Source organism: Lontra canadensis, unplaced genomic scaffold, assembly GCF_010015895.1.
Source record: "Lontra canadensis isolate GAN:19392208 unplaced genomic scaffold, GSC_riverotter_1.0 scaffold38, whole genome shotgun sequence".
Classification (NCBI taxonomy): Eukaryota; Metazoa; Chordata; class Mammalia; order Carnivora; family Mustelidae; genus Lontra; species Lontra canadensis.
The window spans coordinates 927390-954683 of NW_022631032.1; the positions used below are offsets into that span (position 1 = coordinate 927390).

A 27294-nucleotide genomic window follows, 5' to 3' on the forward strand; every position below is an offset into this window, starting at 1 on the left:
AAAAACAGAAATGGAAGGAAAACCCAAACTTATTCTATGAAGCCAGCATTACCTTGACCCCAAAACCAGAAAAAGACCCCACCAAAAAGGAGAATTATGGACCAAAATCCCTAATGAATAAGGATACAAAAATCCTTACCAAGATCCTAGCCAACAGGATCCAACCGTATATTAAAAGGATTATTCACAGGTGCCTGGGTGGTTCAGCTGGTTAAGCAACTGCCTTCAGCTTGGGTCATGATCCTAGAGTCCCGGGATTGAATCCTGCATCAGGCTCCCTGCTCAGCAGGGAGTCTGCTTCTCCCCCTGCCCCTCTACTTCTCGTGTTTTCTCTCTCTCTCATTCTCTCTCAAATAAATAAATAAAATCTTAAAAAAAAAAAAAAAAAAGAAGGATTATTTGTCACAATCAAGTGGGATTTATTCCTGGGCAGGGATGGTTCAACATCTACAAATTAATCAACGTGATACACCACATCAAAGAAAAGACCAGAACCATATGATCCTCTTAATAGCTGAAGAAAAAGCGTTTGACAAAGTACAGCATCCTTTCTCGATAAAACCCTCCACAATGCAGGGATAAATGGACATACCTCAACATCATAAAAGCCATATATGAAAGACCCAAATATCGCCCTCAACAGGGAAAAACTGAGAGCATTTCCCCTAAGGTCAGGAACATGACAGGGATGTCCACTCTCACCACTGTTATTCAACAGAGTACTGGCAGTCCTAGCCTCAGCCATCAGACAACAAAAAGAAAGAAAAGGAATCCAAAATCAGTAAAGAAGAAGTCAAACTTCCACTCTTCACAGACAACATGATACTCTATGTAGAAAACTCACGACTCCAGCAAAGAACAGCTAGAACTGATACATGAATTCAGTATGCAGAATGCAAAGTGGCAAAATATAAAATCAATGCACAGAAGTCTGGTGCATTTCTATACAGAAAGAGAAATCAAGTAACTGATTCCACTCAACAAACAACTGCACCAAAAACCGTTAAGATACCTAGGAATAAACCGAACCAAAGAGTTAAAAGATTTTTTCTCTGAAAACTAAAGAACACTTATAAAAGAAATTGAGGGAGACACAAAGAAATGGAAAAACATTCCATGTTCATGGATTGAAGAACAAATATTGTTAAAATGCCTATACTACCCAAAGCAATCCACACATTCACTGCAATCTCTATCAAAATGCCATGAGCATTTTTCACAGAACTGGAACAAACAATCCTAGAATTTGTATGGAATCAGAAAACAGCCCAGTATGGTTCTGGCACAAAAACAGACACACAAATCAATGGAACAGAATAGAGAAACAGAATAGAGAAACTCAGCTCTATGGTCAACTAATCCTCAACAAAGCAGGAGAGAAAATCCAGTGGAAAAAAGACGGTCTCTTCAAGAAATGGCGTTGGGAAAACTGGACAGCCACGTGCAGAAAAATGAAACTGGACCACTTTTTTACACCATGCCAAAAATAAATTCAAGATGGATAAAGACCTAAATGTGACAGGAATCCATCAAAATCCTAGAGAACACAGGCAGCAACCTCTCTGACCTCAGTTGCAGCAACTTCTTGCTAGACCTGTCTCCAGAGGCAAGCAAAAATGAACTATTGGGATTTCATCAAGATAAAAAGCTTTTGCACAGCAAAGGAAACAAGCAACAAAACTAAAAGGCAGCCTATGGAATGGGAGAAAATACTCACAAAGGTCTTATCAGATAAAGGGCTAGTACCTATAAAGAACTCACACAACTCACCTAAAAAAAACAAAAATCCAATCAAGAAAATGGGCAGAAGACATGAATAGACATTTCTCCCAAGACATACAAACAGCTAACGGACACATGAAAAAATGCTTGACATCACTGGGCATCAGGGAAATACAAATCAAAACCACAATGGGATGCCACCTCACACCAGTCAGAATGCCTAAAAGTAACAACTCTGGAAACAGATGTTAGCAAGGATGCGGAGGAAGGGGAGCCCTCCTACACTGTTGGTGGGAATGCAAGCTGGTGCAGTCACTCTGCAAAACAGTATGGAGGTTCCTCAAAAAATTAAAAATACAGCTACCCTACAACCTAGCAATTGCACTACTAGGTAATTATTCAAAGGATAAAACAACAATGAATCAATGTTTCACCCAATGCACCCCAATGTTTATAGCAGCAATGTCCACAATAACCAAAATATGGAAAGAGCCCAGCTGCCCATCGACAGATGAATGTATCAAGAAAATGTGGTACGTGTAGTATACACATACACATACACACACACACACACACACACACACACACACACACACACACCAGAATATTACTCAGCCATCAAAAAGAATGAAACCTTGCTATTTGCAATGACATGGATGGAAATAAGTCAGCACTGAGTATTATATGCAACTGATGAATCACTAAATTCTACCCCTGAAACTAAGAATATACTATATGTTAACTAAATTGGATTTAAATTAAAAAAAATAATAAAAGTATATGGAATTCATATATGGTTACCAGAAACACTAGATCAAGCACATATCGAGGCACAAAGACTGGAGTTTAGTGTTTCAGACTGAACATTTCTGGTTAAGATACTACTACCCTAACTGCCTGAAAATTAATTTAAAAACACTTATTTTTCGTGAAATAATTCCAACAAAACATGTATTAAATACACATATACAAGAAACAATAAACTAATTTGACTTAAAAATGAAGGAATCAATCAATGGGAAAATGACTGGGAAGGGAACTGTGTCTAATTAACCAACTGGATACCAAGACATGTTTTAACATCTCTGAAATTGAAATATATCTTATATGGCATCGATCACATCACATAACAGCAGTGTCTGGTTATGTGAAAACATTCCATTGATACTTTGTGGTAAGCTCAAACATCGAGGCATCTCAGAGTAAACAAAACATACTATTGTACAAACTTAATTATAAAACCAGTTGTTTTTTAAGACCTACAAACAGAACACTAAATCTACTGAAAATCTGTTCAGCTGGAGAGAAGTTTTAGAGAACATCAAAGTTGATAAGTCTTATTCTGCCTTACTCTTAAATTTTTCTCTGTAAGCCTTTTGGGAATTAAATTTGGTAAGCATTTATTTTGGGCTATCAGAAGATGGCCAGCCATTCATCTCTCTCCCTGTCAAGACATTAACCAAAATACCAATAAATAAATAACCAAATAAATAAACCTACAGAAGTAAACAGAAACTTTAAAAAAAAAAAAAAAGGAAAAGGATTTCAAATATAAATATAAAAGGCAAACTGAAACATACTGATGGATATACCAATGAAAGAAACAGTAGTAGCCCAGAATAAATACAAGTGGACATACAGGAAAGGTACATTTCTGAACAGCCAGAGTGGAGCTAAGCCAAAAAAAAAAAGAAAACCAGGGTCACCACCTAGAGATACAAACTACCTACCTGGGAGGAAGAAGGGCTGCTAATGGGAGCATCAGCACTCCAGAACACAGCTCCGCCAGGGCAAGCATTGTGGGAGCAGGTGAGGAGAGCAACCTAAAAGGCTAGTAAAGTAACTCTGCACCTCTGGACTGAGGCACGCCCACTGGAGCCCTCACCCTCAGGACTCCCCTTGGTCAGTCTTCCCCCTCAGGGGAGACACATCTCAAGAAAACAAGCTAACACACTACAGGCAAGAATAAAATCCTAACTACCCAGAATTATCAAATCAAACCTTCATTCTTAAACATGGAAGTACCATCTAGATGTATAATGAAAACCAAAAGCATGAAGGAAAAAACCAAGTATAGGGAGGGGGAAAAGAAAACTGATGCAGAGAAAATAATTAATTCAGAAGTCAGAAGGGAACTTCAAAACCAAGCTCATTATTGCATCTGTAAAAGAACTCAATGCTGTGAAGTGATAACCAGAAAACACAGCAAGCACTCAAATTAAAATGATCACCAACAACAAACAGAAAGCCATAAACAAATAAACGTACGTGTGTGTGTGTGTGTGTGTGTGTGTGTGTGTGTGTCTCTAAACACTGAACATAGAAAATGGCGACAAAAAAACACTGAAGACACCTGGCTGGCTGTACTTTCCACCTGTAGTCAACAACTGTTGCTGCTGAAGATCATCTTACCGACTAGAGCCTACTACCCCAAGTTGGTGAGAGCTGACTTCTGCTATAAACATAAAGCAGGCACCTGAGCAGGTCGTCCTCTGTTAAAGGTGTTTAAGTGAGTTAATTTACCTATAACAGACACTTTTTTTTATTTTTTTTACAGAATTATGAATCTTTTTGTAAGGATGTATCTTTGGAAATTACCTAGTTCCTTTAATGGTACCATCAAAACAACTAACAGAAACAATCTCCTTCTGCAAGGTAGTTTTTACTATTATTTTTCTTAAAGTTACTTGTGCTTTAAAATATTGAACTTACCCATCCAATGGCTTCAAACATTTTCAAATCAAGTGGATCACCAGAAAGCACTCCTTCAATCTTTGTGAGTGAATGACAAGTAGCCATACAAGCAACAAACTGAGACTTTACCAATATTTCTTTGCAAACATTTTCTTCTGGCAAAAGGAAACTAAACAGAAAATGTACTGAATTAGATTCATAAGTCTCAAGACAATAAATATTCTATACATACTGTTTTATAAAATTAAAATATGCAAATAAAATTTTGCATTTCTGCATGTATTTTCACTATAGTTTTTGACATTCAAAAACATTTTCTTCCATGTAAATTATACTTAACTAAAATACCATATTACCAAAGATTCTAAATAATAATGCCAGACAAACCAAGAGAGAAAATACCAGATACCAAATAATTAAAATTCCTGCCTATGGCATATGATAGATCAGAATACATAAAATCTCTTCTGCAAAAACACAAAATGAATGTGTAACATGATCTTTTCAATGGGAAACCAAGCTCGTAATCAAGATAAGGAAATTTTCAAGTGCCAAAAATGGAAGGAAAGGAAAACAGAGGAGTATGAACCAGAGTTCTACAAGGGAGGAGGAAGGGAAGGGAGCCAGCTCAGTACCCTAAGGCCCTGGGCTTTAATACCTACACAGAAACAGAAGACAAAGTCCTGGCCAGGTACAAAGTGAGGAGTTCAAACTGAGAGGATCTTTTTCACCAAAAATAGCCAGTGCTCCTGAAAAGCATCCTTGGAAAAAGGATATACTAACTAAAAAAATGGAGCATCTTGGACTACACAACCAAAGGCATAACTAAGAATAAGCTTAATTTCTCCCCCCCCCCCACAAAGTTCAAGAAAATAGTTAATATCTGTATAATATTTACTATGTACTAGACACCGTTCTACTAACTTTTTTAAACATATCTGATTCATGTTCTCCTCACACCAGAGGAATAGGCTTTATTGTCCCCATCTTACAGATGCAGAAACTGAAACAGAAGGTGAAGTAAGTTTCCAAGGTTACAAAGTATGTTAAGTGGCAGAGCAAGGATTCAAACACAGGAGGTCTGGCTTTAGGGCCTCAACTCTGAACCACTACACCGTTCAGGAGAGGATCTGGGTTTGAACACAGCTACTGCAGGTCCAGAAAGCCTCAGGTTATGAAAGCAACATTAAAGCTCACCTGGCACCACTGATACCACTCTCGGCCAAGCACAGTCAATATTCTCTAAAGAGGAGCTCCCACAACACAGCCACAAAGAAATCGCACAGAAAAATTCTTCTAAGCCCAAGTCCATAATTTAAAAATGCACTGGGAAACATTCCCATGGCTCAACAGACACAACAAAGACAGAATTAGAATCCCATAAGTTTGAGATAATAGAATGGCAATCTGAAAGAATGCAAAAGGGGGGGGCACTTTTAAATTAAGACAGAAAAAGAACCCCACGGTGGGGGGGAAAGGAGGAAAATCAGATTTACAAAGAACCAAATGCAGTTTCTTATTTAACCTATGGTTAGGATTCCCAGATGGAGAAAACAAAGAATGGGGGAAAGGTCATAATAGAATAGGGAAAAAAGCTGCAATTTTTCCAGAATTTAAGAAAAGCATGAATCTTTGGAATCAAGAAGCAAATGAGTCCTACACAAATAAAAAGAGACTGCAAAAATCAAGGATAAAGAAGTATTCTTAAAACAAGAGTAAGAAAAGGAGTCGGGAGAAATGAAATCACACCATCAAAGCGCTCGAAGAACCACTGACACCCTGGAAAGCTACACAGCTACGCCATCCTTCAGAAGTGAAAACGGAAGCATCACCAATAAATGCAGCTGCAGAAGAGGACAATGCGGTCCAGGGGAGTGGGACCGAAGCAGCAGAGGTTGGCAAAGACAGTCCTGAACTGAGGGAAATCTCAGCATGCAGGGTATAAAACCCAAGTCCTAATCATAAAATACTGTGCAACAAATACATAGAAATAAGGGAGGGGAATAATCAAAAAAGTACTCTACAGTCCGTGGGTTTCCTGGGGGGTAGAGAAACCCAATAAAGACACCCATGAACTTAAGACACTAAAGACGACCATTAATAATTTAAGGACAAGCAGTAAAAGATTAAAATGTATAAATTCTGAGAAAATGTACGCAAATACGAAAGAGAAATTTGAGAAAATGTGTGTGTGAACTGGGGCGAGGATTTATAGAAATAAGTCCCAATATATCTGAAATTACAAATGGGAACACAACAGCACAGGAAGATTAAAAAGCAAAGCGATGGAAAAGACGACACACTGGGCAAACATTAGACCAAAGAAGGCCGGGATGTGTAACTGTAGAAATTTAAGATGAAATGGAATTAAGGCAGAACGCATTAGGGAGAAATAAGGTCACAATGTCACAATGTGACACACTACTAATCAAGAAGATATAACAACTCTGAAATTACATGAACCAAACAATATTCTCTCCAACTACAAACCTAAATCCCACAGACTTCTGAGGGGGAAAAATGACATAGAACAACTAAGCCATCAAAAGACAACAAAAACAGAAGTAAAAAAACCAGACAGACTGTTGGAATATTTTTGCAATGCATAGTACTGAAAAAGATTACCACCCAAAAATACAAAGGACTTCTAATAAATAAGATATAAGACTAGGAACACAACAGAAAAATTGTGCCAAGATACAAACTGACAATACACGGAAGAATGCTCAAAGACCATCCTTCCAAAAAGGTGAAAGTAAGATTGGCTTATTAAGTACTGAGGAAACTGCAAGGAGCCCAGTGAAAGACCATTTTGGATATCCTTGTGGCAATAATGAGAAGTCTAACAATACCAAGTTCGCCAAGGACTGGAGCAACGGGATCTTACATGTCCGAAGGGAGAGAGTGTGAGCAGCATCACTTAGGGAGTAACTAGGCAGTCTCTACTAATCGTGAAGCCATGCAGGTGCCCTATCACCCAGCACCCACATCTTTATGAAGCTAGTTTACTGAAACTCAACCACATGCTCACCAGGAGTTGTACAGAAGAACTGAAATTGCAGCACTAGCTGTGAAAGGGGAAAGGGAGAAAACAATGAAACTGCCCCATCGTAGAATAGATACTATGGTGCATTCCTATCATGGAATATTAAACAATAGTTAAGATTAATAAATTGTATCTATACATGCCAACCTGGACAAATCTTGAAAACAATGTTAAAGAGGCAAAGAAAGTGAAAAGATGTACAGTATATCAGTCATGTACGTTTATTAACAGACAGGTCTTGTTTAGAGACAGATGTGAATGTAGAGAAAATATAAAAACATGCAAAGATAGTAAGAGAACACAACTTCAGAATGATTGCAGGAATAGATTAAGACTTTTGCAATATCTACAATATTTTATATCTTTTTGAAAGAGATCTGAAGCCATATGACAAAATGTTAACTTTTAATCTTTTTTTTTTTTTTTTAAGATTTAAGATTTTATTTATTTATTTGACAGAGAGAGATCTATCAATGTTACCTGACCAGGGGGAGGGGAAGGCGGCACACGCGGTTAGGAAGCAGGCTCCGTACTGAGCAGAGAGCCTGATGCAGGACTTGATCCCAGGACCCTGACACCATGCCCTGAGCCGAAGGCAGAGGCTTAACCCACTGACCCACCCAGGCGCCCTTAACTGTTTAATCTTGGTACTGGGCACACAGATGTCATATTACTTTGTTTGAATATTTCATATTTAAGATACTTATTAAGAAGTAACTAATAAATGATCAAATCTAGCTGATATTTACCGTGTATTTTCCACTCGTTGAATCCCCCAAAGATCTAAACCATCTTCAGTAAGAGTTCCAGTCTTTAAAAAGAAAAAAAAGCACACATGTACAAATTATGAGTAAGTCCTCCAAGAACAGAAACCACAAAAAGTTACGCTACATATACACAGTAAAATAGAATACAGCTGTCAACAAAGGAAACTAGTAAGATCTCTGTATATTATAAAGATTAACTTCCAAGAAATAACTAAAGTTAGGGAAAAGGTGCAGAACATTCCTTACAGTACTGTTCCTCTGGACAGGTGGGGGAGCAAGGTGTTGAACCATATGTTTATGTGCTTGTATTACGAAAAAAACAGAACAACATACCAATCAACCTATCATTCAATAAAGGCCTACATACAGGAAGGAGACATTAGGACAGAGGGAGCCAAAAATGGAAGAGGAACAAGTTAAATGACACCAAGAGGAAGCAACTGGCTAAATCCAGGATGTGAACGACCTGGTTTCTTTAATAAGATGATTTAGGTCAAGGGGCAAGAAAAGCAACTGTTACAGATTAATTATAATCAATGCAATCATTATTTGGATTCTGATAGAAAAGACAAATTGTAAAATTTGAGGCACTTTTTGTGAAAGAAAAGGAAATCTGAATGAGAACTAAATATTAGATAAACCAAGAATTATTAATTTTGTTAAGTGGAGTAAGATAATGCTATTGCAATAATTTTGGGGGGGGCAACATCTTCTAGAGATAAAACTGAAGTATACTGGGTGAAACAATGTCTGATGGTACCACCTTCAAAATGTGGGGACAGATGAAGTAGACTGACAAAATGCTGATTAACCATTAAAGCTGGGCAATGGATAAATGAAGGCTTTTTATACTTTTATCTTCTCCACTTCTGTTAACCATTTAAAAATTTTAATAGTAATGTTTTCCAAAACGCATAAGTGAAATTTTTCAAACAGATAAATATGAAATGCAGTCATGGGATATGATTTTTTTTTTTTTAAATAATCTGTATGCCCAACATGGGGCTCGAACTCAAACCCAGAGATCAAAGAGTCGCACGCTCGGCCAACTGAGCCAACCAGGTGCTCCAGGATTTGACTTTTTTAAAAAACAAAATGTCTCACGTTTTTTTCCTTCAACGGTGAACATGCACAAAATCATATACCTATCGTATCAGTTATCAAGAAGAGCTTGATGGGAGGTTTCTTGGTTAATATTTAATTCTCAAAATAAAACTTTTAAGAAAACTAATTTCAGCAGAGGAAGAAAAATTCTTTATAAGAGGCAAGGAATATTTCACACAGGTACGTAATTTGTCACTTTCAAATAAGATCAGTGACCTTCATAATTTTGAAACATTCAATAAAATCACAGAGCAAACTTTAACTAAACATATATACATAACACCAATAAGATTCCAGTAAATATATCTGTATGGAGCTTACTCTGTTAAAAACATAAAAGATCATGTAATTTTGACTACTACTATATGGCATAATTCTGGATATGAATGATTAGACAATTGCAGGTTTGGGCAAATAAGCAATATCCAAAGTATTTAAAATCAAAAAAGAAAAAAAAAAGCAGTGAGAAGAAATATACAAAAATCATTCATGTGCCAAGAAAGTTGAAAAAGAGGACTATTAGAGGAACATTAAACAATCAGTGTAAATTGGTTGATAGAGAATACATACAGAAAACCTTAATCTAAGTATTTAAAAGCCACGAAAGCAACCTTTGAGAATGATTACGAAACTGAACCAACCTTGTCAAAGCAAACAAGATTCAGCTGTCCACAGATATTTATCCTTTGGGGACTGATACAGAAAATACCAATTTTTTTCAGTCTTCTTTGGGCATACACAATACCAGCTGTCATTGCAGCAGGAAGCGCAGGTGGCACAGTAATGGTAATGATATCCAGAGACTCGATAATTATTACCCCAATTTCTACCTACAATTAACACAAAAATCAATGTCAGGACCTCCCCCCATATCAAATATTTACTAATCTAATGTGAAGAATCCATAAACCATTTTCAATTTTACATATAAAGGTGTATAGAGTTACATTCATCAACCATTTACAATTCCTCTTCCCTTTAGAGGCTGTAAAATAGGAAGCTCAGTGAATTGTCAATGGACTGTGGAATGAAAGCTATCTTTAAGGGTTCTCATTTTAAGAGCTCTATATGCGTCACACACTACACACTTCAAAGTTCAATACACATCTATCAGACAATGACTCTTAATAACAGCATCGTACTATGCCTGTCTCTAAAGGGAATGGAAAGGGAAATTTGACAAGGTCTCTTAGAAATACCTTCAATTAAGTAATCGCAAATAACTTTAATGCTGTATATCCCAGAAGGTAAAAAAAGAGAAAAAATAAACCTTTGGTGAGTATGTGATCACCCTCCCTCTCTAAAGTCACAAGAGAACAAGAAAAAGACCACCTAAACCACAGCTGTCCCAAAGAACTTTCTGCTATGACGAAAATGTTCTATATCTGCACATTCTAAAGGAACAGCTACCAGTTTCATTTGGTTAATTTAAATTAAGTCAAAAGTATAGTTCTTTATTCTCATTAGCCACATTTCAAACCCTCAGCAGCCACATAAGAATCAAACTCTATTTAAAGTTCACCATTTACATACCTCATTTAAAATGCTATTGATGATAGTGTAGATAAATCCAATACCAGCCACTGCCACAAGACACAGTAAAAACAAGTAGGCATCTCTGTAGAGTTTAAAATCGGTTGGTTTGGGATATAATATAGAACGAACAAGCTGACCTTTGGAAGTACTAAATCCTTTAAAAAAATTTAAAGAAGAAAATTACTGTATTTTTATAAGAAAATGAGAATTATCTCCCAAAACAGAATCTCTTTTTAAACATTCAGTAGGCATCAAATACGTTAAACCATGCAAGAAGAGATGTCATGTTTTCTACCTGTTCTAACTACTACAGCTTTGACAAGTTCTCCAGTGTAGAAACGAGTTTGAATTACAGTAGTCCCACAAAACAAAGTGTGTCGTTTATGTATTTCTGGACTATAGAATTCATCTCCCATTCCTTTTATGTCCACTGAAGGATTTGGCAAATTAGTCTTTGTCACTGGAACACTCTCTCCTTTAAAAAAAAAAAAAAAAATCATAAAGCACACAAATCAGTATCAAATGCACAAATCTTGAATTGTAAAATAACCTAAATGTTATTATACTATTTCAATAGTTACTGGGAGTTCTCATATGAGGATAACAAAACTTACTCAATTAGCTTTCTATCAATTTCCTTAACCAAAAATATCAAGTCTTATCTCTCACAATAATTCCTGAAAGTGAGCTGTGAGTTAAAGTAATAATCTGGAAATGATTTTGTCAAGTTTCAGATAAAAAGACCAGGCAGCTGCCACGGCCCCAGCATCTGTTCACTGATCCCCAAAAACTGAACTGAGAAGCACGCTACAGCCTCAAGCACACCCAGATGTGAACACCTACTCCTACCCCCATTATACACACACACACACACACACACACACACAGAGAAGAGAAAAGGCATCTAGGAAAGGGAGTAGAGAAAATACGTAGTATGGTAGTCCTCTCAAAAACAAACTGCCAAATTCTTTTCAACATTAAATTTTAATTCTCTGTAGCATTCACATTTCTTGTTTCAAAGGTGACAAGTACGTGGGGATATTTGTTGACTGTGTTTTAAGAGAAAACTCTTTTAACAATTTTAAAACATAGCAATCACTTCTTTCCAGATTGACTCTGACAAAAAATAAAGAAAACATAAAAAGGTATCAAATTCTACCTTCAGATTATGAATTTCCAAACAGAAGTCATTTCAAAGTCTACTTTCCCACAGTTTAAGGAAAACATAAAATCTTTATTCCCACTTTCTACACATCAAATAGGGAAGTAAATATGCTGACACTCTCTGCAGGCAAAGGACATATTTCTAATTCCTCTTCCCTTACTATAAAGTATTTCCTCATGTCAAAAGAAGTATGCCCAAAAATGTAGAGAACACCAGCATAATGATTTAGTACCACAACTGAGTATAACGCAGAATTTGCTCTCTTCAAAATAAAAAAAATCTTCATTATCCATCACATTCATGAGTAAATATAAATAATACAGTTTTAGTTATAGATACAAAATAGTTTTTAAATAGTTTAATCAGTAACTACTTAAATCTTCATATCACTATAAACAACTGATCTGATTTTTACTCATTTAGTTTACCTGTTAACATGCTTTCATTTACAATGCAAGTACCATTAATAAGAACTGCATCACAAGGCATGACTGTCCCATTCAATGGAATGACCATAACATCTCCTGGCACAAGGTCTGTAGAGAAGATCTCTTCTATTTCTGGATTTAAAGAAAGAAAAGGAGAAATGTGAATATTCTTTAACTTGAAATAAAAACAGAGTAAATAAAAGATCTGCCTGAAGGTAAACTGACCTCAATGCTAAGTTAAAAATATAATGAAGTTAAACAGGACAATCTCAATACACGAAAATAAGACAAGATTATTATGCCTTAGGGTAACAAAGCATGGTGTTTAAGTATGTCAGACAGTTTGTTCCCTGACAGGATGCCAACTGCACCCAGGTGATGCCAAGTCCCCTCTGACCAAACAGGCAGCCGGACGGCAATACTCAGTACAACAGCCATCTTAGAAAACAGAGCCCAAGCATGAGATCCCAACAGGTAAATAAGCTTAGATTTCTAAAACTCCTTGGAAACAACAGAAAGCATTGACAATTTTAGTGTATTTTTTTTTAAATTTTATTTATTTGAGAAAGAGAGCACGAGTGGTGGGGGGAGGGGGACAGGGAAAGGGAGAAGCAGGCTCCTTATTGAGTAGGGAGCCCAACATAGGACACGATCTCAGGACTCCCAAGATCGTGATCTGAGCCAAAGGCAGATGCTTAACCAACTGAGCCACCCAGGCACCCCAGTGTATTTTTTTTTTTAATTTATTTATTTGACAGACAGAGATCACAAATGGGCAGAGAGGCAGACAGAGAGAGAGGGGGAAGCAGGCTCCCTGCTGAGCAGAGAGCCCGATGCGGGGCTCGATCCCAGGACCCTGGGATCATGACCTGAGCTGAAGGCAGAGGCTTTAACCCACTAAGCCACCCAGGTGCCCCGTGTATTTTCTTTTTTAACAGCAATTTTTTTACACCTTTTTCTCACTGCCACTATTTAAAACTCATAACGTTCCAATACCTTCTCAATATTCCTAAATAGTCCTAATATTTTAGGTCTATTTTAAATAAATTTATAACACTACATTATTTTATCTAGTTCATTTCCTTGGAAATCTGTATTATATTCAATTTAGCCAAACACTCTTTAAGAAGAGCTTCCCAAGTAAAAGGAGGGTTTTCTTTAAGACTGTCTTACATTTAGACTCTCTCTCTCATTCTTTCCTTCTCTTAGGCTTAATACTATCCTGAGGAAAGAGTTCTGCTAGTTTGCATGTAAAGAGAAAACTATTATTTGTGATGTTAGGCTATGGGCAAAAACTCTTTGCCTTTCTTTCCCTTTAACTAAACTATGAGGAAACAACTTCTGAAGAATTCTAATGATAGTAAAAGCACATACTAGGCATCATACTTTTCATTTTTAAATAAACATGACTCTTTCAAAACTTTAATGCCACTTGTGAAAGTCTACACCTCTCAGGTATACCAGGAAACAAAATACCAAGACTCATTAGCCTTTACAGAGGGGTAAAGAAAACATGAGTTGATTGCAAAGTGCTGGCATCCCCAGTGCCTTCAGCAGCAGCAGAGCAGTAAGAGGATGAGCGAGCACCAACAGAGAAGAGAGATACTTCCAACTAAAAAGAGCAGCAAGTGACCAGGAAGCACAGGGAGGAAGCACCTGCCAGGCCAAACCATGTTTGTGCTTGGACGTAGTGTACTGAGCCAAGAGAATGGAGACTGATTTGGTATTCTCAATCAATCAAAATGGCCAGTGCTTCCAAGGCCCATGCTGCTGTGTTGTCTCTCCTTTATGTCCTTTAACACTTCTTCAGTATCACACCAGACTAACTAATGTATCCAAAACATTATCCTTTCCTACAACACTGCTTCTCCTCCAGTGTTCCTTATTTAATTAAATGACACTAATGTCCATCCGTCAAGCCTGACACTGCTCTATCACCTCACATCCAATGAATTATTAAATCCAGTTCAATGCCCACATTTAAGTATCTTTCAGCCCCACCTCATTTTTCTCCATCTCCACAACCTTCACCTTGATCCATTTCATGCCTTCAACATTACTCTTCTCTAAACCCATCTGAACACAACAGACAGAATGATTTTTGCAAAAAGGAAAACATCAAATCACTCCTCTGCTTAAAAACCCTTCACTGGCTTTCCACTGCCTTTTGAAATGAGCTCAAATTCCTTAACATGCCTTAGATGGCTGTCCATCATCTAGCTGCTGCACCTGGCACACTGAATTTCTTTCAGTTATTACAGTGACCAAGCTCCCTCTCATTTCCAGAAGACTGGGCACTTAAAACCCTCTTCTCTCCCTCTCTCACCAGCCCCCTCACCTACCTCTTATCTGACTAATTCAACCACTTAAAGATACTTTCTCCAAGAAGCCATCTCTGACACCTACAATAAGCGAGCTCTAGTATCTAAATTCCCCTACCTCTAATCTTCGCATCTGTCACACTTTGTTACTATGCCTTTTCAACTAGACTGACGTTCAATGACAACAAGCAGTGTCCATCTTGTAATGACTGCATCTCAGTGATTACATCTCAGTACCTGTCACACAGTAAGAAAAAGAAAAATGCCATTTTACAGGAATGAATCTGATACACCCTCAGAGAGCAATACAAATCCAAACACTTTTTTTTACTTCTTAAAAAATGAATGTATAGGGGCTCAGGGGTGCTGGGTGGCTCAGACAGTTAAGTGTCTGACTTTGGCTCAAGTCATTATCTCAGGATCCTGGGATCCAGCCCCACGTGGAGCTGCCCACTCAGCAAATCTCTTTCCCTTTTCTTCAGCCCCTCCCTGCACTCGTGCACGCACACGTGCAGGCACACACACACACACGCACACACGCTCTCTCTCAAATAAATAAAATCTTACAAAAAAAAAAAAAAAGAATGTGTATGTATAATATATTAGTCTTGCTTTAGTTATTAGTGCTTAATGGGTATCCTATTTGGTTTATTTTTCCGAGAGTTACCTTAAGTACTTACCTTCATTCACTCTGCAAACTGAAACTCTCACAGTACTGTGAGCTGCCACCATGTCGTGCAACATAATATATTGCTGAAATAGGAAAAAAAAAATGTAAAAACTAGCTAATATAAACCCACTCTTCAAGATATATTAAAAAGGGTGCCATAAAATAAGGTAAGTTAATATGGCAAATACATATTACTCTGCCATTAATGCCAAGACTAAAAGATTCAAAGTTATTGAATGATGAGCTCAAGACAAAAAAAGATGCACTTTAATGAGACAGTCCTGCAAACAACAGAATAAGCCCTCCAGTATTCCAGTCTGTGGTAAGTACCTATAGATCCCTATGGCCTCTAAGCAGTCAAGTGGTAGTTTAACTCTAAAAAGCAACCGCCTCCCCCCACCTCAGAAAGAGAGGGGAGGGGCGCCTGGGTGGCTCAGTCGGTTAAAGCCTCTGCCTTCAGCTCAGATCATGGTCTCAGGGTCCTGGGATCGAGTCCCGCATTGGGTTCTCTGCTGAGCAGAGAGCCTGCTTCTCCGTCTCTCTCTGCCTACTTGTGATCTCTGTTAAATAAATAAATAAAATCCTTAAAAAAAAAAAAAAAAGGAAGAAAGAAAGAGAGGGAAGAAGTACATACTCATATAATTAAAAGAATAACTATACTGAGTATTACTCTGTACCAAGTACTGTTCTACACACTTTACATGTTACTACAAAATACACAGTTGTGAAAGCCATAATAAATTGGACTTACCTTTCTAATGGAATACAGAGAGCTTACAATTGACACTATAGACATAATCACAATGGCTAGAGCATAATAATAGTATTCATCAGTGCTCCACAGTATAACACTGAACAGCTGGAAAATGTAAAATGGGTTGAGAACCTAAAAAACAAGATTTTTAAGTCAAACTTATAATCATACAGATGTTCCACCTTTTCATTAAGAAATAAACAAGATATTTAGAGGATAAGCTCTGTAGTGCCCTAGGGCAAAATGTACTACTAAAAGAATAAGGCAAGATGTTAGCAAAGTACTTTTTTTACCACTAACCTACTAGGACTTGGCTAAATAAGCTTAATTTAAATTATTTGTATCCATTTAGTTACATACCAAACCCAATAAAGACTAAGCTAGAAATAGTTAAAATGTGTGTATTTAGCTGTTCTTCATTCTGCTTCAGCAATAAAGTACATTTGCTTCCAATAATTACCGGGCTACTAAAGGATATAAAATTCTTAATTAAATTGAACAAATGTTTACTTATTATGAACTCCAAATACCAATTTTCCTATAAGTCAAAGGTTCACTGGAGTCTCCAGGAAGACAAATATGAGATAATAAGTTACACTGCTTTGCATTCTCTAAGGAAATAAGGATTAAAACCTAAATGAGAAAAAAGAGATAAGGGAATCCTGGCAATGGACTTTGTTTAGCCAAATTTAACAGTATCCTATCAATTTTATTAATAACTTCCCCCAAATGTCTTAAAATTGATGCTTGTACGCTTTTCAAAGCACTTTCACATATATAGTCCCATTTTACTTCAAAATTAAACAAGATAATTTTAAAGGACTTCGGCCAATTGTATAAAGGAGCAGCAGAAAGGTTTTCTGATGATCAAAGCTAGTTACTGATGGGATTATATTACAAACCAGACTTTCTAATTCCTAATCACTACAATCTGCTATGTTGCACAACAACATTATACGGGCACTCTCAGGAACTGAGGGAAAACAATCTGTAACATTTACTGAAGGTATTCACCCAACTCTTGATCTTTAGCCATAAATCGAAAGGAAGACTAGAGAGCCTAACTCTGCCAGGCAAAATCCTGTACGTCCTTCCTTTACATATGTAACTTTATTCACAGCTCTTCAATGGCACCTAGAACTGAGCTCTCACTGCAATAACTATTGACCCGTTTCCCTCCCAGGATAAAGTACAAGTTCGTCAATGTCAATCATCAGGTCACGTTTTGTATTCTAAACTTATGGCACAATGCCTAGTTCCCAAAAATGCACTACAAAACACCACATGAAAAATAAACATGATAAGACAGCTGCATACATCTATAAGATTTACATGTGCAACATACTGAGAGTAAAAAAAAAATTGCACAGGCAAACAAAGCAAAACAAAAAATAAGGTAACTAATAAAAAGGTAATTTATGCCCCCAAATTATTTCTCTACCAACTACTTTTACATTTCAAGTTTAAAAAAAAGAAAAAAAAGAAAAAAAAAGAGTGAGGGGGAAACTAAGAGAAAACCAAGAATATTATATTACTTAAAAATCATAGCTCTTTCCAAATTGACAACCCTACTGATCACAAATGTTGTCTTACCTCCTTAATTAGAAGCTTAAAAACAGAAGGCACTTTCACAGTAATTTCATTTACTCCATAAAGCAATTTTCTATAACAGGAAAACATAATAATAGTGTTACATTATATTATATAATAACAGTATAACTTAGGGATGGCATTTCATTAGGTAAGGTTCAAACCACAGATTGCTCTTAAATATGGAACTTAAACATTCATGTTTCTACATACTTGTCTTCTACAATTCAATTCTCTACCTACAGTATTTAAAACAAAGTAACTATACTGTTGTTTCATTCTGCCTCATTATCTCTGTGTGACGAGTATCTTTCCCACTAGTCTATAATAACCATGTCTGCAAATGCTTTCTTTTTCATCCTTGAACACAGCAGGAATCAAAAACTTTGAATTGCGATTAATTTTTACAAGAGACTAAAATATATTTGAGAGGTCCTGTACTATTTTTCTAATGAGAATATTATACTAAAAATATTTATTTCAAAAACTATACATTTGACTTAAAAAAGTTTTCAAAAGTTTTTTAAATCCTTCCAACTTAAACTCCTAGTAGTACTTTCCATATGAAAGAGTAATGAGTAGTTCTGAATAAGTCTGAATGAATTAAATTTTTAGTATCCTAACCTACTGAAAAAAGCCAGGAGTATAAAAAAACTGCCAATTCAATTTGAAAATGATAATTATCCTCAAAATATACAATATGCCAGTATATTTTTACACTGTAGCAAAGAATAACATGATTAAAAAAGATTATGCATCCCAATTTAAAATATTCATTGTGGTAAATTTTTAGCTCATGCTTACAATTCCCAATACAATTCAGAAAATCTAAGATGCCATCAATTATAAGACACACTCATTATTTTACATGCCATCAAGACAAAAATGCTCTCAAGGAAAACACTGCACCCAACATGACACATCTCTACTTTAGATTAGGTTAAAATGTGGAAAAATGTGCCGCTTGGAATTGATGAAATATGGTATATTTTCAGGGATATCACCTTCAAAATTCCAGCTTCAACATTTTCATAATTCTTAAACTAAGAGACAGTCTTACCCAAATAAAATATAAGCTGTCAACTACTATCTCTATAAATACCTGTGAATATGTACAACTATACGGTAAAAGGATGGACTACATATACTACTTTATTTAGGAACTTTGATAACAGGTCTAACTTTAGTTGGATAAAAATTACCTGTAGGCATGCATCCCCTTTGTCAGTCCTGCACTATGCTTTTCATAAATTGACGTACAAGAAACACCTTCATCCAGTCCCCTAAATAAATCCAAAGTTTTTACTTTAAACAAAGTTTAAAATATCCAAATGTCTTAATGCCTCATTTTTCTATATTCCTGATTTTAAAGTGTGACTTCCTTACAAATAGAAACCTTTAACAAAAACTGAGATAATGAATGAGAATTTTTAAATCTCCAATTCCCAAGATAAACAATAATTAAAGTTCTAATTCTCAAATGTGCAAATTCTAAGTGATCCAATGTATCTATCACATGATAAAATGGCTATAAATACTCAAGTTTATGTAATAATATTATTATCTTTTAAGGTTGTACCAAAGCTACAGGAGCTAATAATTAAACTAATAAAACTAAAGTATGACTAATGTGAGAATTCCAAAGTAAAATCTTTTTTTACTTTTTATCTATGTAATTTTCCCTCTTCAATTTTTTAAGCTTCACGCTAAAAAATCCTATTCATTGATTTTTCTTTCAATAAAAGCATCAATCCAAATCTGTCCCTCTTCTAATACAAACCTAAAAGAGAAGTACAAAATTTATATAAGTCACAGGCATTGCCTAAAATCTGTTCACAGTTCTAACTGGATTCAACCAACAGATCTACTTTTCCCCAAAAATGTCTTAATTATGCTTATTTTAACTGAGATACTGGTCACAGCACTCTAAGGAAAGTTTTGTACATCACTTAACTCTAATCCTTTTCTACTTTTTTCAGGTAGAAAAACTAAGCTCCATAATGAACAGCTATCATTGGGAAAAGTTTAAATTCTGCGAGTTTCTACAGTTGGCAAACGCCACATGGCAAATAGGTTTGAAATTTTTTTCCAACTTTAGCTGGTAACTTCTCAAAAGCAGCAAAGATCAGCTCCAAGTCTTTTTTTAAAAAACAAAATGGCAGCTCACTGGCAGTGTTCTACAAGGCAATAGTTCTTAATTAGGAATGGTCTTCAGAACTAAGCATGTGGAAATGCCCAGGGCTATTCCAGAGTATTCCAATTCTTTAGTGTCTGAGGAAAAAAATCCAGGCATGAATATTAAATGTTCATAAGGTGATTCTCTTTAGATTACTAATATTAAAAATTCCTTCAGCACTCAAGTAATGATACTTAATGAGTGTTTATAATAATCACTTCAACAATAGAAATAAAAACAGAATCCTAAATATCCAAGTACTTGCATAATTCGAAGCCTTCACAATAAATACAGTTTAAGGGATTCCTCCAATTTGTCCTACTTGAGGTTTAACACATTTGACAATGTCTGAATCTTTATCCACATAGTAAAGTTAAACTTCTGTTGATCTATGACTCTTTCTCTCAAGGATAAATAGATGGAACTATCGGCAAGTTGGGAAATGAGAATTCAGGTATTCTGACAGGCTGCAGAATGTACTCAAAATTCACTCTGAAATGAATCCATAAAAAGAAAAGAACTCCAACTCGGAGTAGATTTGGAGAATCATACTGTTTCAAACTTTTATGTAAATTTTGCCAAGGTAAAAGTTACAAGTAGGCTTTACCCTCAAATGGTTAATAAGCATTCAAATAACAATAGGGAGTTTTTATTAAGTGAATAAAAGTTATGCAATAAACTCCTCTTTGATTTTATGTAACATTAAAATGAATTCTTTTTTTATCTAGAACATTTTCAAGATACTCATAATATAATCCAAACAAAGGAAGAATACTTACTTTAAAAAATCAAAATTGTGAAGGGTATCATTCCAGAAGTATTTTACACTGTGGTGGGTGAAATAACGGACCTGCAGAACACATATAAATGTTACATCAAAAGGCATTACATTACCATCACTTGTTTATGATGAAGTTTACTAACACAAATCTATTATCTATTAAAACTAAAGTGATCACATACAAATGCAATCTGCTTCTTCTACTAGTACCTAAACTGTGCTACGTATAGTAATAAATATTTTATATGTATATGAATTTATCCCAAACAAAAATAACTTCATGTACAAAATTATAGGTTATGATAGCATAAAATATAACAATTCCGGTTTTCAAAGAAACTTTGACACTAAGATCATTATACCTGCTGTGGTTGAGTCTGTGAATATTTATTCATCTCATGCCTATTCTCTTCAGCCAAATTTTCAGTTAGATGAACAGCATGGCCATTTGCAACTTTATTAGTCATAGATTTGGGGTTCAAAAATGGGTGAGTTTCCAGAGAAAGAAAGCGAATTTTTGCACAAAACCACATTCTGAATTCATCCTTACAAGAGAGAAAGGGATAAAAAGTCAATCATGTATATTACCTAACTACCTACATATTTTTTAATTACCATTCTTTACAGATTATTGGTTTGTCCCTGAGAAAGCATCACTTCCTACTCACTAAATGTTATACCATTTCAAGATGTGTAAATTTTTTTAAATCCTGCTCAAAATTTTTGTTTTTCCATCTTTTTTTAAAAGATTTTATCTATTTATCTGACAGAGAGAGAACACATGCATGTGCGCAAACAAGCAGGGGGAGGGGCAAAAGGAGAGGGAGAAGCAGACTCCCCACTGAGCAAGGAGCCCGGTGCGGGGCTCTATCCCAAGACCCTGGGATCATGACCTGAGCTAAGGCAGAGGTTTAACCGACTGAGCCACCCAGGCGCACCCAAGATGTATAAATTCCATACATGAAGATGTATAAAAGCTTTCCAGTGTTCATCATTTTATGACATACTTCACTAATACAATATCCCATGCAAGATTATGAGTAATTTCTTAATTTAATTATCAACATACTGAGGCTAGAAATTAAAGCCTCTGAGGAAACCATCAACAAAATGAAAAGGCAACCTACTGAATGAGAGAAGATACATGCAAAAGATGTATCTGGTAAGGGGCTAATCTCTAGAACATACAAAGAATTCATAACTCAACAACAACAAAAACCCAATTAAAAATAGGCAGAGGATGGAATAAACCTGTTTCCAAAGAAGACATAAAGATGACCAAGTGACAAAAGATGCTCAATACCATCAATCATCAGGGAAATGCAAATCAAAACCATAGTGAGATAATCACATGAGTCAGAATGGCTAGTATCAAAAAAGACAAGAAATAACTAGTGTTGGTGAAGATGTGGAGAAAAGAGAACCCTGGTGCACTGTTGGTGGGAATGCAAACTGGTACAGCCACTAAGGAAAACAATATGGAGGCTCCTCAAAAAATTAAAAATAGAAATACTATGAGACCCAGTAATCCATGTGCAGGTATTCACCCAAAGAAAGCAAAAACACAAATTCAGAAAGATATATGCACCCTTATGTTTCCTGCAACATTATTTACAAGGGCCAAGATATGGAAGCAAGCTAAGTGCCCAGTGATACATGGATTAAGAAGATGTGGTATATATATTTATAATGAAATAGCACTCATTCATAAAAAAGAATAAAATCTTGTCATTGGGACAACTGGATGGACCTAGATGGTATTATGCTATGCTTATTATGAAATAAATCAAACAGAAAAAGACAAATACTACAACAAAAAAAACAAAACAAATACCAAAAACAAAACAAACAGAAACAGAAACAGACTCAAAAATACAGAAAACAAACTGACACTGTCAAAAAGGGAGGGGGAAGGAGGAATGGGTGAAACAGATGAAAGAGAAAAAAAGGTACAAACTTTCAGCATAAAAGAATTAGGTTATGGGAATGAAAAGTACAGCACAGGGAATATAGTCAGTAATATAATAACTTTGAATGGTGACAGATGGTCAGTACACTTACTGTGGTATTTCATGATGTACATAAACCTCAAGTCATACTGTCTACCTGAAACTAATACTGTATGTCAACTCTACTTCAATTAAAAAATACACGTAACAACAACAACAACAACAACAACAAAAAATGAACTCACAGACAACAGATTAAGTGGTTACCAAAGGTACGGGGTGAGTGGGGGTGAAATGGGTAAAAGTTGTCAAAAGGTAAAAACTTCCCGGGGATCTAATATCCATCATGGTGACTACAGTTAACAGTACTGTAGGGCATATTTGAAAATTGCTAAAAGAACAGACCTTACAAGTTCTCATCACATGAAAAAAAAATTTCTATAACTTTGTAAGGTAACATGTTAACTGCCATTATTGTGATTATTTAAAATCTACACAAATACTGAATAATTATGCTGTATGCCTGAAATTAATATAATGTCCTATGCCAATTATACTTCAATAAAAACAAATTCTTTAATTAAAAGAAAAGAAAAAAAAGAAATTAAAGCCTCTGATAAAATGCTTCCAATTAAGATTTAAAAAAACAACAACAACAACCAGGGAAGCAGCAGCATCACAGAGTAGAAAGGCAGCTGGTCTAGTGAATAACAGATCTGATATAGTCCTTAAACTGGCTGGTGACCTTGACAGACAAGCATCTAATTTCTCACTGCATCAAGAATTATAAAAGGAAGGGGCTGATAGAATCATTTAAAGATTCCTTTCTATTCTAATCACTATCACTTAGAACACAAATGCTTTTAGGATCAGTATTCCCAATTATATCCTAGCAGTGATGTGCTCCTCATATATTATTTTGAACCAAGTACACACAAAAGCATTATATAATGCTTCGAATAATCAGCTCCCAATAAATACAGACTTACAGTAGTCCTCAGCAGCACCACTTCACAGTCTCTAACCGCAGCTCTAATACAGGTTGCCTTCACCCGCCATTCAGGCATCCAGTAGAGGAGGAGGAGAAGAAAGCCACCAGTGCAAACCACTCCTAGAGAAACTATGGCAAGCTTCCAGCGACACAAATTATAGCCATAAATCTCCTGCATGGACACAGTGATCACACAATTGAATATCAAATGATAGGAGATAACTGCCAAAGTTCTTTGTTTTCCCGGTAAGTATTAAGTCTTGTCATATAAAAGGCTGACTTTTTTTTTTTTAATAAACTTTTATTTTTGGAATGATTTTAGATTTGCAGAAAAGTTACAAAAACATTAAGAGGTCCTGTATGCCTTCCTCTGCTTTACCCTGTTAACTTGGTACATTTGTCTAATTGAAGAGACTGACAGTAGTACATTACTATTAACTAAACCTAGTCTCTATTACAATTTCACTAGTTTTTTCACTGTCTTATTTCTGTTCCAGGATATAAGCCATAATATCATACTGCATTTAAATGAAGTAAGTTTTAACTTTATTTTTCTCCCAAATGATTAGCAAATTGTCACAATACCACTATGACTGATCAATTTGACCTCTTGACACAAATTATTTCATTGTTTCAGTTTACTACCACCGCCACCAAAAAGCTAACAATAGTTGCCAAATTTAGCAAATGAAAATGTAGAGGGCCTAGTTAAAACACAAATTTCAATTAAAAATTAATTTTGTTTGCCCTATGCTATGTTTGGGACATGCTTATAAAAAATGTATTCCTTGATTATCTGAAATTCACATTTAATGGGGTATCTTATATGACATCTGACAACCTTATCTTCCCACTTCCACACACAAAGAGCTGAAAAGCTCTTTTTTTATTAAGGTGATTTCAAACATTTTTTACAAATCAAAATTAGAAATCTTACATTTGGGATTACACTTAAAACATTAGCTAATGTAACTTCTTAAATTATCAAATAAAAATATATAAAATATAAGAAATATAAAATAAAATTAAATTAAAAATACATAAAAATTTTTAAAAATACTTTAAGTATTAGAGCTCACAGTCAAACAGGAATTACACTAAAATCAACAAATAGAGATGTTACATAATCCCAATTCAAAAAGGCAGTGGGGAGGAGAAAAGCACATTGATTTAGTGTTTTTTGTTTTTATGTACTTTTCTACTTTCCTAGAATAATAAATTACAAAGATAATTCTTCATACTTGACAAATAAATTATAAAAACCAGTTACCATTTCATCTTCTTGACCCTGGTTGATAGTCTTCCTTTCTTCTTTGTCCATATCTACAGTGGTCTGATAGGTCCTGTGCTTCAGAACAGTTGAAGACTACTGAGGGGAAAGAACAACAAATATTAGGGAATTCTGCTATATCTTCATAGACTATATAACTTCATACGGTTAAGACTTTGTTGTAATTATGTACTGAAGTTTAACTGATATTTAAGTACTCACTAAAGTGCTGGCTGGTTTTAATGACATTTTCAATAGTGTGCTAGTTCTTCTGATACATACTATCACAAAACCTGACATATTTCATCAATTAACTTATACTAACAATAGCCTTGATACAAAACAATTTAAGCTCTATGAGAAACTACTGTAGAATCTTCCCTTTTCATTTCCCAACTCAGAGAACAAATCCAGTTTAACCACCTTGAGCTAAAAATGCTTCACACAACTCAATTTATTGCTTGAAGTTTAAAGGTAAAGCAACAGCAATGAAAGCAACCCCAAAACCTCTCCATGATAATTAAATTAATCATCTAACAAATATTTACTGAGCACCTTTTACATGAATGGTAATGCTTGGCCAAGAGTCAATTCCTAAAGCAGGTGTACCCCTACTGGAGATCACTCCCCTATTCTGATTCCAAGTACACTAAGCAATCTTCTGATTGTTTGACTACCCATGATGCTTGCCTAGGAGAAAATTCATTGAGCTCACTGACAAATTTTTTTCCTGTATTAAAAAAGGATACTGGAAGGGCGCCTAAGTGGCTCAGTTGGCTAAGCCTCTGCTTTCATCTCAGGTCATAATCCCAGAGTCCTGGGACGGAGTCTGAGTCTGGCAGCGGGCTCCCTGCTTAGCAGGGAGTCTGTTTCTCCCTCTGCTTCCCACTCCCCTGGGCTGTGCTTCTCCCCTACCCCTGGCAAAAGAATAAAATGTTAAAAATAAATAAATAAAAATATTTATTTGAGAGAGAGAGCGCACTCATTCAGGGGAAGGGCAAAAGGGAAAGAGGCAGGCCCCCCACCCCCATGGAGCAGGGAGCCCAACATGAGGCTGGATTCCAGGACCCTGGGATCATGACCTGAGCCAAAGGCAGCTGCTTAACCAACTGAGCCACCCAGGCACCCCTATTACTTCATGTCTTAAAGAGTTTTGTTAGGTAGGACCAGAGTAGCTTTTAGTTGAGGGCTAAATTGATCCCACCACTGAAGCAACACCCTTCTAAAACGCTCTTCCTGAATCCTTGTGCCCAGTGAGGTTTTCCACTGTGGGTTGGTAGGAACAGGCATTCTTCTCAGCTCTGTGTAAGCCCTGATGAGTTTTTCTCTTAATCCTTTTGGTTGGTGCTTTCCCTGATCTTCAGGAGTTTCCTTACACATGCGCTGATTCGTACTCAGCTGAAGACTTGAGGGGAACTATTTTGGATATTTTCAGTGTTTCTTCTCTGTAAGGATCCATTTACTGATAATCTGCCCTGAAAACCTGCTACTCTGATGTCTCCAAGACTCTTAGCTTCATCTCCCCAAATCAGGGAGACTCCTGGGCTCCCTCTGGGTTCCCTGTAGGATTGGGCTATGCCTTTCACATTCAGTCAACAATAGCTGGTCTTCATGCAGGGGAAGAGGTTAGGCTTGCTCATTCTCCCAGTACTCTATAGCAGTAGGTTATGGCCCTTGAGAACAACTGCCACTTCAAGCCAGACTGATTTGGTGAATCAGGCTTACCATGGTAGAATGACTCCAGTAATATGCTTCATAGCTGTAATACCACCCTAGACTGAGAAGCAATTTTTACTAAATTGCTCACAGAGTTTTGTACGATAATGTGGCTTATTTTGGAGATGCTGGACCAAATATCTCTAAGACTTCATTCCCAAGATGGCACTGAGTCAAGGAATTTATAGGAACGCAAAATATCTTGTCCCAATTAAGTAACAATATCTGACGTCCAATTAAACCTTAAAAGGTATGCAAAGAAAACCCATAAGGAGAAAAATCAATTAGTAGAAAAAGACCAAGAACTGACACAAATAATAGAACTGGTAGATAAGGACATTAAAACAGCTGTTGTTAATTGTAGTCCATATGTTCAAAAAGCAAGAGGAAAGACTAAACACATTAACTACAGACATGAAAGATATAAAAAAGAACCAACTTGACTATAAGATAAAAAGTACAGTACCTGAGGAAAAAAAGTTACTAGATGAAATTAACAGCATATTAAATATGGCAGAAGAAAAATCAATGAACCTGAAGACAAAATAATAGAAATATCCAAAATGAAAAACGAGCAGAAACAAAGAGAAGGGGGAGAAAAGCCCGTAACATCA

At 36.0% G+C, this 27294-nt stretch overlaps 1 protein-coding gene across 5 annotated transcripts in view; it reads right to left on the reverse strand.

The window, feature by feature from the left end:
• ATP13A3 (ATPase 13A3) overlaps positions 1-27294 on the reverse strand; it is an 88868-nt gene that overhangs the window by 38339 nt on the left and 23235 nt on the right. For 3 of the 5 annotated variants that reach the window (XM_032869279.1, XM_032869275.1, XM_032869277.1), the window contains 14 exons: positions 24965-25063; positions 23693-23866; positions 21117-21299; positions 20753-20823; positions 19000-19080; positions 17801-17870; positions 16205-16339; positions 15464-15536; positions 12463-12594; positions 11165-11344; positions 10867-11024; positions 9975-10163; positions 8212-8273; positions 4435-4585 (listed from right to left, as the gene is read on the reverse strand). In XM_032869279.1, the coding sequence (XP_032725170.1) occupies positions 4435-4585; positions 8212-8273; positions 9975-10163; positions 10867-11024; positions 11165-11344; positions 12463-12594; positions 15464-15536; positions 16205-16339; positions 17801-17870; positions 19000-19080; positions 20753-20823; positions 21117-21299; positions 23693-23866; positions 24965-25015 (1710 nt within the window). In that variant the 5' untranslated portion in view covers positions 25016-25063. The remainder of the gene's footprint in view (positions 1-4434; positions 4586-8211; positions 8274-9974; positions 10164-10866; positions 11025-11164; positions 11345-12462; positions 12595-15463; positions 15537-16204; positions 16340-17800; positions 17871-18999; positions 19081-20752; positions 20824-21116; positions 21300-23692; positions 23867-24964; positions 25064-27294) is intronic. The other 2 variants (XM_032869276.1, XM_032869278.1) reach the window with 2 other exon arrangements.